The following is an 11,497-nucleotide window of genomic DNA, read 5'->3' on the forward strand; positions in this document are numbered from 1 at the left end:
TTCCTTCACCGTTGCATAGTATTTTGCGCCTACGTTATCCGGATATCTTCAGGAGCACGAACTGGGCGGATTTTGCCTTTGCTGAAAAAAGTGATGAGGACATTTATTGTAATGTTTGTAACAAGAATATGCTACTCGTACTTACTGAAAATGGAACAATTGCGTTCGGTGATCCTACATGGCTCTCGGTATAGGATAGAACCGCGGAAGGGCATAACAATCTTGCATACTTCCATGCTAGAATGCCCGTCATCCGGTGCGGCATGATCCGGAACAGCAACTGGTTGAATTCAGCTTTCCGGTGATGATGATTTCTAGAGTAGAATTATGAATTCTTAAGTACACGGTTTACTAGATAAACTGTACTGTTTACGGGATACTTACGGCCTGTTATACTTCGTGGACAGAACAATCATGTTTCAATCTATCCCCGGAATGTCGAAAATTTATATTTCTCTTCGATAAACTCGCGTAAATGTTACAAATATCCGCGCGGATTTTGTATTTAGAACTTAGTTATGGCGGTTAACGAGTTAAAATTTGTTTTAATAAGTCCAAAGAGTACAATCAGGGTGTTGATATTCATCAAAACCAATAAATTATAGAAATGCACAGAAGTGCATAACATGAATGCACGAAATGCATACTTTTTATACACAGTAATGTTTATGAGGTGGAAATGATAATTTATTATTAAATGAAATGCTAACTGGTATATCCATTTTTCACCGTGTAGACGTATACGCGTATATAAAACTTTTATTATACAGCTTTTGTCTTAAAAATAAGTTTAATTCCATTTTTCTTATAATCAACAGCTTTTCAACACTATCAAGGGATTTTTTCACCAGTCACGTACAATAAAAAGTATGACACTCTCAATATTTTTGATCAAAACACTGGATCGCGTCTAAGTTTCAAATAGATACTATAGAAATTATGAATAATCAAACAAAAGTATCATGAAAACAACTTGTTTAATTCAGGCGGTAGCCTTTACAATAAAATCAGCATCAAAAAATAATTCTCAAAATAATTTACACAGAAAAAAAATTTTTTTGTTACTAAATGTAAAAATTGTGAAATGTTTGAAATGTCATAACTTTTTTGTTTATCAGTTTACCATCACCAAAATTTTATGGTAGATAGCTGATATAAAGGGCCATTTCCCCTAAAAAATTAACGTTGGTAAAAAGATAGGGTTTTGAGATATTTGAGTTTTTGTGACAAAAATCATATTTTTTTTAAGTAAAAAAATAAATTTTTTACAGTGTATATTTTCTAAGGAATCATCATTTAGTTATCTAACTTTGCTGAAAAATTCATAACAATCGAAAAATCCGTTTTTGCTGTACAGCTTTTAGAATATTTTTGAGCTGTTTTAGCATACACCCTTCTGAAAAGTTAGTCGTGAGTGAATATGAAGGTTTGATATCGAAAAATGACGATTTAGATGAAATTGAAAAACTGTGCAAAGTTTCAGATATTTTTGAAGTGGTCGCTCAGGATCGACTGACATGACTCCGTGGAATTCCTCTTTATTCTTTCTTGGACGTTAGCTTCCACAAAGTTCTCGAAATTTAAAAAAGTGTCAAAGAACATTCCAGAAGGTTCTACTCCATTCTCTTTTTGAAACGTTTAGTAACTTCTAGAAAGTTTTTGAAAAAGTGTGATAATCCAGAATATCTCAGATGATTGATTTACTTTTGGGACATTCCAAGAAGTTTCTGGAAATTTTATAGATTTTTATGTTGTAGAACATTCCAGAAGGCTCTTTTTTGCTTTTTTGCTTGATCCCTAACTTCCATAAAGTTTTCCAAATTTTATAAAGTCTGATGTTGAAAACATTCTAGAAGGTTCTTTTCTAGAAAGTTCAACAACTTAGAAGTGGTCATTAGAAGAGGAAGTTCACAGTAAATAACTGTGGAAGAGCTCATAGAAAGAAGTTGAGAAGCAGGTTTAATCCCAGTTGAGACGTTACGCCAAGAAAAAGGTGTTCCATAACGTTGCAGAAGAAGGAGCGTCCAGAAACTTCAAGGAAATCATTGAAAATTTAAGAAATTCAATACTTCAGAATATCCTAGAACGTTCTTTTTCTTTTTTCTGGTACTTTCAAAAAGTTCTTGAGATTTTTAAAATACTGATGTTCCAGAACATTCCAGAAGGTTTTTCTTATTATTTCTGAAAAGTCAAAAAAACATTCAGAAAATTCTCGTAATAAGAAATTTGATGCAACTATGGTGAAATATTTCAACGAAACACTTCAAAGCGTTACGGACACACAGACAGACAACGCTGGACTTTTATATGTATCTCGCGTTTAGTATCATACAAGCGTATCTACAATGACCGATTTCTCTTCATCGATTTTCTCTTTGGATTATTCCGGGAAATACGACCAATATTCGGATGATCTCACGGTGTGCTTCGATAAAGGACGACTAGTTCTAGCTTCTAAAACAACAAAAACAATCGGAAATGGTTTGCCGGTCAAGTTATTATCCAAAGAGAAAATCGATTAAGAGGAATCGATCATTGTAGATACGCCCGTACGATACTAAACGCGAGATATGATATTTTTTAGAAATTTGATACAACCATGGTGAAACATTTCAACGAAACACTTCAGAGCGTAACGAGCAGACAGACACACAACGATGGACTTTTATAAATATGTGATAGTTAAATGTAGTTAATATTTATGATTAAAGGCTAACCAATACTAATAAAATATAAGAAGCCATAATATTAAGCCCAAAATCTGAAAGAAAAGATAATTATTGAAAAGATCGAAAAATTCTACAAGCTTTCTTATAGCACAAGTGAGAATAAAAAAGATAAGAAAAATTAAAGAAAGAACAAGTATGCAGATGAGGTTGTGAGGTGTTGTCACTTTTCTACTTTATCCATGATGAACACAAATGATGTGTTGCAGTTGTTTCGTTGTCAATCTGATTGAAGGTCCATTAGTAATTGCAGTTTCCCGAAATCCAATAGAGCTTGCTGACGTTTATTCACCTCTCTCTTTCAAGCATGCAGGCGGGATAGGATTTGTTTTCATTGGGAAACCTTTCCTGATGGCAACAAATCCTATACCGCCTGCATGTTTGAAAAAGAAAAGTGAATAAACGTCAGCAAGCTCTATTAGCCGGATCCGTTAAAGTCATGGGCTCAGAAGGGTCAGTGCCTGCTCCTCTCGGAGGAAGAGCAACTTAACAAATGCTGGGACCGAAATCCAACCTTTGCTAATGAAGCAAACGCGTGACCAACTACGTCACGAGTCCCGGCTGAAAATTTTCGGAGGAATAAAGATGCGAATATCAAAAATGCTCCAGAACATTCCACAATCAAATGGAATGTTCGAGAGCTTTATGTTAAGAATTTAAACAAGTTTCTGTAATTTTCTTGGAGGTAGAAGACGACGAGGAAGAAGTAGAAGAAGAAGCGTGGGATGAGAAAGTAGATGAAGAAGATTCGGGAACACTTGTTAGATGAATAAAAATACTGTTACCAGCAATTTTCGAGAATTTTCCATAAATAATATACTTGAGGTTTTGTTTCGAATTCCAAGAAATATCAAGACAATTCCTGTGAGAAGGAAAAAAGAAATAAAAAGATTCTGGAATATTTTAGAAAATTCTATAAAAGTTTTTCCCTGGTTTTCAGTGTAGTGGGTAGCTATGTTTCATTGAGAGTAGCGTTGTTTCGTGTAATCTGCGAATTTGTATCATTAATTTGACTTGACTTGCAACAATGAAACGTCTACTGTAGGCCCAACACGTCACATGGGGGACTGCCTCTACATTCGCCGCGACTAGAATACCGATGAAGCCGATGTCTTCCCATTCATTTCCCCTATCCGGCGGCGCCCGGCGTTGTTGGTTGGCTTAAATCGTTTGCGCATTATCAATTTGTGTTGTGTTTTCGTCGTCGTCACTCAACGTTAACGGTGGTGCTTACTCGCGCGCGCGGTCGCTGAAAGCACATCAGAGGCTATTGTTCTCGTCGCGCACCCCCACAGGAAGGGTTGCAAGCAACAATCGATTGTCAATCGCTCGCTACCGTGATGATGATGGGGATGATTAGCAGGCAAGCAGCGCAGTTCCCATCACTTTGTCATCCAGCTTGATGCAGTTGAACTACTACAGTACTAACTTTGAGGGAGCGATATAGTGACCGGTGCTGGCCGGATCGATTTCAGTTTGGTCGGTGACTGTCGAACCGAACGGAGAGGCGTGAGAAATTAGTCGATCAAATATTTTCCCGATCGTAGGGAATTAACGTGTGCGCGTTCGTTGTGTGATCCGTTTCCTGTGTGCTGAAGTGAAGTAATGATGATCGTAGGAGGAGGCACTTGTTGATGGCAGGTGGATGTTTCGTGGCTTTGTGCAGTGATAACGTCTTCTAAGCATTCTGTGAAATCAACATGTTGCTGTTAACGCAATCAAAGCATAGAAATTGATCAAGTATGAACTTCTGCACGAAATTATTCCAGCCTGCTTACTCTCACAGAGAGAGTAAGCAGGCCAGTATAAATTCATGCAGTAATCCATGCTGCGAGACGGATAGCATAAAGTGCACTATATTATATTAAACAAATCAAGCTACGGGAGCTGTGATAATTATTGATTGATCTAAAATTTTGACAACACCTGGACAGTAATTTAAGTTTTTCAAGTATTCAGGCCAAGACTCAGGCATAATGGAGAACAATACTTTAAAACATATTAAATTCCTAATTTACGTTGACAATTTCGAAATGTTTAACACAAGAATTTTTTTTAGTTTTGTGTTTTCTACCACCTTGTATGTTAGTATAAACTGAACACTTAAGTCGAGCTACATTGCCTTGCACCTTGAGGGTGCGATATGCACTAGCCCCTCTCTGAAGCAATACCTTCTTGGTGGTTCCGGAGAGACGTAGGGTTTGGCGACCATAGGAATATGTTTTAGTGGGTCGAGGAGAGAGTAGTCCTGGCTTCTACCGGCATTGTAGAAGACGGCCTTAACCCCACACTACCCCAACCTTCCTGTCAGGGTGTCTGATAAGCAGATTTATCCCCCTATGGTTTATAAGGAAAAAAAAACATTGCCTTGCATAAATGCATTAAATGTTAAGTTTCAGTTCCAAAACCTGGAAATAAACCTTGAAAGTTGTTTTTTTTGTGGTGAAATGGGATGGATAATGCGTTTAGTTTGGCCGTTACTGTACATATCCCAATATTTACCACATTATCATGCAGTGTCAACTGGATTTAGTCAATGTGTGATCATAAGTGATTGAACCATTTGTTTACCCCAAACAGCGTTAGCTTTGAGTGTTAAGTGGAACTTCCCCAATTTCCTTAGGATCGGAATTGAATGTACATTCCACCAGATATATGACGCAACTGTGTAACCTTGAACGGTTTATTCAAATTTCCGTTTGACAGTGATTTTCAGTCTTTGGTGGCACGTGTTTTGGAGAACAATTGAGAAAGTATATGGAAATGGAATGTGGTGATGATTACGGTTTGGCGAATCAACGAGTGGTAGTAAATATGTATCTAATTGGTTGGTATTGTAAGTTTGGTGTGGAATTAGTTCGACATGTGTAACTGCAGCGAAATAACGAAACACAACAGTTATTTCGGCTTTCAGTCAAAGAAAAGCGTTGATTTTCTTATCTCATCGCCAACGTTTCGATCCAGATGTTGGGATCTTCTTCAGGGCCTGCGGTTTATTCGTTTAATTAAGTCAACTTCCCAGTCGAACCTCTACACACAACAGTTATTTTTTCATGAATAATAGATAACCTGTCCATTGAATTGAATTGTCTAACAATCAAACGATCAAAATAGATTCATATCGTCGCTTCCATGCAGGAGGGGCACTATTTAAAAAAATTAAATATCTGAATAAGTGTTCAAAAATTGGGGTTTCCGAAGCACTCCTATTAGTTCACTTACTCTAGATGCAACATTTTTGAGGCCATGAAAAGTATACTAAATTTCGACCTCAGTTTATGAAAGTACTTGAATCAATTTTGGGGTTTTGCTAGTTTACTTCGAAATTTTGTTTTATGCCACCAGAAGGGCTTTTGCTTCGAAATTTGTGTTATACGATTCCATCTTACAAATTACTAAAAAAATCTTCCTGCTTTCTTCAGACAAAATTTACAGGCCCTAAAATACACAACTTTTGTGAACATGTCGAGACCAGATTTTCAACATTGCATAGTGTTTTCCGAAGAAAGCTCGAGAGAGTGACCATTTTTAGTATGTAGTTTTGGTCGTAGTTCTCGAATGCTGCATATTTCAACATGTTTATGTTTGAAACAAATCTTCACTGTATTTTCACGAGAAATTTTGCTGAACATTGGCATTATCATACAATTAATTATACAGCGCAAAATTTTTTTGTCTCATGATCAAACTTAAGTGTCTCTGACAGATTTTGGGCCGCTGAATCCGAATCCGGGCTCAGATTTGCTCCAGCACGTCACAATTTTGAGCTACACCCCAATTTATAGGGCAAAATATGCGTTTTTGAGCTTTTTTGACTGCCAGCCATTAAGCATGGAAATATTTTTTTTAAACAACCAAAAGGTAAATTGGTCAATTAACATCTAAATTAACTACTCATGCAAAATATTTCGTTTTAACAAATCAAATTTGATAGTTTTAAACGATTAATGTTAGGTACGATATTTCTCATACAAGTCACCCTCCAAAAGTTGCATGCAAGTTTACTTACTAACTACGCCCAGTACAAAATTCGACGAGGTGATCCATCAAATTGCTCCCATACAAACTTGATTTTAATATTTAGATAGGTTCCCGGGCACCAAATTCATGATTTCAGCCCAGCATGGCGTGCAGAATAAGAATATGGAATTACTAGCTGACCCGACGTGGCTTGCCACGTTAGCTAGAAAAAGATTGTTGAAATGCAATAAATTTTGGCATTAAAAAAATATGTTCCAGAAAGTTTGTTCTCGACATTAAAAAAAAGTGTCTCAGAACATTCCAGAAGGTTCTTCTCCATTCTCTTTTTGAAACGTTTAGTAACTTACAGAAAGTTTTTGCTCATGCTCAATAATTCACAATATCTCAGATGATTGTTTAAATTTTGGAACGCTCAGTTACTTCCAGGAAGTTTCTGGAAGTTTTATAGATTTTTATGATCCAGAACATTCCAGAAAGCTCTTTTTTTTGCTTTTTCGCCTGTTCCCTAACTTCCATAAAGATTTCCAAATTTTATAAAGTTTGACGTTGAAAACATTCTATAAGGTTCTTTTCTAAAAAAGTTTAACAACTTAGAAGTGCTCATTAGAATAGGAAGTTCTCAGTCAATAACTGTGGAAGAGCTCATAGACAGAAGCTGAGAAGCAGGCTTTATCCCAGTTGAGAGTTACGTTACGCCAAGAAAAAGATGTTCCATAATGTTGCAGAAGGTTCTTCCTCTCCTAACTTCAAGAAAATTCTCGAAAATTTAAGAAGTTCAATACTCCAGAACATCCTAGAACGTTCTTTTTTCTTTTTTTCTGGAACTTTATTGAAAATTCTCGAAGCATTTTTCAAAAAGTTACTCTAGGTGTTCTTCCAGCCGGAGCAATCCCTCAATAAGGAATTTATTCAGATTTTTTTCAAGCAATTTGTTAGAAACCCCTTCGAGGATGCTTCAGAAATTCCTCCAGGGTTTATCTTTGGAATTTCTTTCTCAAACCTTTTATAAACCTTTGTTTTCTCAAAGAGTTCTCAACAGATTGTAAAGGAAAAAAATCGCAAAAGTTTTTATTTAATATTCTATAGGTATTCCTCCAAATATTCCTACAGAAAGTTCACTAATTTCTTCAGGGATCCATGAATAACTCCAACGGAAATTCTTTCCAAAATTGCTGCATGCTTTTCTCCAGAAATTTCCTCAGCAGGTATTATTTTAGAAATTGCTTCAGGGGTTTTAGCCTAGATTCCCTCCAGAAATGTCTCAAGAAATTCTTCTAAAAATACCACCAGAAGTCACTCCAGGAGTTCTTCCATGAGTTTTTTAAACTATTTATTTAGGGAAACCTTCAGAAAATTCTCCAGGTTTTTTTTATGTGCAGATTCCTATTGAATTTCCTTCAAAACTTTCTCCTCCCCCGGATTGCTGGTGCTGATTATTGCGGAAGTTCCATGAATTCTCCAGGAATTTCGGCAAGGGTTCTTCTGGTTTTTTGTTTCAGATATTTTAATCTAGCAATTTCTCGAAGTCCATCAAAAATTGTTAAAGAGATTTTTTTTAAAATTTCTCCAAGGATTTTTTTTTGAAATTCCTCCAGGGATTACTTCAGAAATGTATCTATGGATTCCTCTAAGTCATAAGTTTCCTAACTTTTAGGTGCGTGACTCCATATTGCCAGCAGACGTACTTTTCGCGGCCCACCATAGAAATTCCCTCATTTGTTGTCTGTTACAGTAAAATATTCGACTGTCCCTCGCGACCCCCTAGATGAAGGAAACTATTCTATGTTCTAAGTATTCCTTCATAAAAAAAAGAAACCTCGAGTGATTACTACAGAAATACCTCCAGAGATTCGATCAGGTATTCGTACAGAATGTCTTCCAACAATTATTTAAACAAATCTACCAGACATATCTCCAGGGATTTCTTTAGAGACTCTAGAGGAATTGCACCAGGAATTAGCCCCAGGATCATACGAGAATTCCTCCAGAGGATCTTGCAGGAACTTCTCTAGTGCATATTGCCAGAATTTCAGCTGAGATACAAAAGTTTCCCAAGCAATTTTTCAGGAATAATCCCATTGATTCTTAAAAAAAAACACGAGAAATTTTCGCAGGATTTTATACAGAGGTTCCTCCAGGTATAACTCCATAAATATATTTCTCGAATTCTTGATGGTCTAGTGGCTACCGCTTCTGATTCGTATGCAGAAGGTCCTGCGCTCAATCCCTGGACCGTCCCTTCCTCCTACTTTGTATCTTGCTATGTTCATTCTCTCTCTCCTCTGTACAAATACAACTGTATTCTTCTTCTTCTTCTTCTTCTTTATGGCTCTACGTCAACACTGGGACTTGGCCTGCTTGCTTCAACTTAGTGTTCTTTGTGCACTTCCACAGTTATTAATTGAAGGGCTTTCTTTGCCTGCTATTGCATGAATTTGTATATTGTGAGGCAAGTACAATGATACACTATGCCCAAGGAGTCGAGAAAATTTTCCCGACTGGAACGGGAATCGAATCCGCCGTCTCCGGATTGGCGATCCATAGCCTTAACTACTAGGCTAACTGCATCATAGCCATTGCTAGAACCAGAAATGGATTGAAAAACATCCGTTTCCCTTCCTTCCCATTTTCACAACACAGTGTTAATATATCAGATAGCGCCTACGAGTTATTCAATCAAGAATAAAAAAACATACAATCACCTTACACCTGGCATTCACGCACCAATGTGTGAACCCATCTGCAAACCATATCCCACCAACACTCCAACATCCGCATGAATTTGTGCAGACGCAGAGGTATATTCGATCTGCTGTTGATCTAAACGATTGCAATCATCACTTCCTTCCTCTTCCACACATTGACCTGCAACCTGACGTGGCAGGCGCTACTGTCGCCTAACAATAGAAGATCACAAACACTCACACATTGAAGATGCCTGATAATCCCCGGCATATATCTCATTGGTTTCTTGTGTGAGTGTAGCTGGTCATGCTCAAGTAGGATATTCCTCAAAAAACGTCAATGAATGGACTGTTTGCGAATCGTTTTTTTTTTTTCAATTGTTCCTTGCCCAGATTATCTTCCTGTAAGGAGTCTCCAGCTAGCCTAGTGCATGGTTTTCCAAACTGTGGGTTACGAGGGACTGTCGAATATTTTATTGGAACAGACAACAAATGAGGGAATTTCTATGGTAGGTCGCAAAAAGCACGTCTGCTGGCAAAAGGGGGTCGTGCACCTGAAAGTTTGGGAACCTATGGCCTAGTGGTTAAGACTATGAATCGCCAATCCGGAAACGACAGGTTCTATTTCCGTTCCGGTCGGGAAAATTTTCACGACTCCCTGGGCATAGTGTATCATTATGCTTTCCTCACAATATATAAATTCATGCAATGGGAGATAAAGAAAGCCCCTTAACTGATAACTGTTGAATTGCTCAATTCAGACTAAGTTAAAGAGACGCAGGCCATGTTCCAGTGAAACGTAGAGCTATTCAGAAGAAAAATAAGAAGAAGAAGACTTCATGGGTGATGGGTCATTTTTTGCTTAGCGTAATGTGTCACGTTTTTTTGGAGTGTCGCTCCTTGAGGCCACTGAAAATTCATCTCATACGGGAATATATTCGAAAGTTAGGGAAAGTAAGGCAACTTCAAACTTCCGTTTTTAATGACAGCATAATTATTGTGTCGTTTGACCCCGATGCACTACACAGCAAAAAAAATCTTGTGATATCACATCATTTTCGCTGCACATCAGTCGCGTCGTAAAAGTGATGTAAACAATTACATCATTTTCATGCAACAAATTAGCCGCCGCAGCTTGAGAGTGGGTCTAGCAATCGCTAGAACCAGATCTTTAGATGAATTATATATAAGTAAAATATTGGCATAGATTCGTACACAGATCCGTTGATTGTGAGACATATCCCTTACCTCTCAGCTATTTCACCGAGTTAGAAGGAAGGTGATAAACATGATACTGCTTCTAGGTATCTGCTGGAATGGGTTTGTTGACACTTTCCGGTGCCAACCAGGGTGTGCATGGTGAGTGTGATAATTGTTGGAAAACGCTGTAACCGAGTGAAATTACGTTCGAAAATAAATACATCACCAGAAATTACGCGCCTGGATATTACAAAATTATTTGCTGTGTAAGAGAGTTTCAATGTAGTTCATTGAGTAGCTCGATTTAATTTGTGGGATTATTCTTGACAATGTTGTTCAGTGCCAGCCTTCTTTTTTTAGCACTTATCCGCACATTCTATTCTAATCCCATGTCACTTCAACACTACAAGCAACAAAGTCAAACATGTGCAAACCTTTGAGACGTTATCACCAATGGCAAAGCCCGGGAATTACCCCTCCGTCAATAGCAATAATATGCTATTTTACTATCAAACTGTGCAACACCATATGCCTCCTATTGCATTGTTCATTCTAATCCATGGAATGCATAATACAATCACGTCTTATCTGCCTCCATTTGCTTCTGCTTCAGAAGCACCTTCCCAATCAAGTCGCGTGGTGTATACATGCTCTAATTTTGTGTCGACAACCCATTGATAGTAGGTAATATAGTAGACAGTCAGCCAATCGAAACAACAGTGCAGATTGGTTAGTTCCAGTAATGGCACCGAACCTGCCGGATAGTGTTCTTTCAGTTGCTGTTGACGGACCGTTTTCTAGAAACTCCATTTCTCATCAATCGAAACAGGGTGCCAGGAAAAACGAAGGTAGGTATGTCAAACCGTGAGCACTAAGTATGGGACACGCTTATATCGCCCCCTTAAG

At 37.6% G+C, this 11,497-nt stretch overlaps 1 protein-coding gene across 6 annotated transcripts in view; it reads left to right on the forward strand.

Moving 5' to 3' along the window:
• Positions 1 to 11,497, forward strand: part of LOC109425363 (sodium-independent sulfate anion transporter-like) — a 49,482-nt gene that overhangs the window by 29,501 nt on the left and 8,484 nt on the right. Inside the window, exons 1-2 of one of the 6 annotated variants that reach the window (XM_062846447.1) lie at positions 3,767 to 4,328; positions 11,205 to 11,439. The exons of 2 other annotated variants lie outside the window; for them this stretch is intronic. In XM_062846447.1, the coding sequence (XP_062702431.1) occupies positions 11,334 to 11,439 (106 nt within the window). In that variant the 5' untranslated portion in view covers positions 3,767 to 4,328; positions 11,205 to 11,333. Of the gene's footprint in view, positions 1 to 3,766; positions 4,329 to 11,204; positions 11,440 to 11,497 lie in introns of those variants that run through there. 3 more of the 6 variants (XM_062846449.1, XM_062846448.1, XM_062846450.1) reach the window with 3 other exon arrangements.

This window comes from Aedes albopictus, chromosome 1, assembly GCF_035046485.1.
Source record: "Aedes albopictus strain Foshan chromosome 1, AalbF5, whole genome shotgun sequence".
Taxonomy (NCBI): domain Eukaryota; kingdom Metazoa; phylum Arthropoda; class Insecta; order Diptera; family Culicidae; genus Aedes; species Aedes albopictus.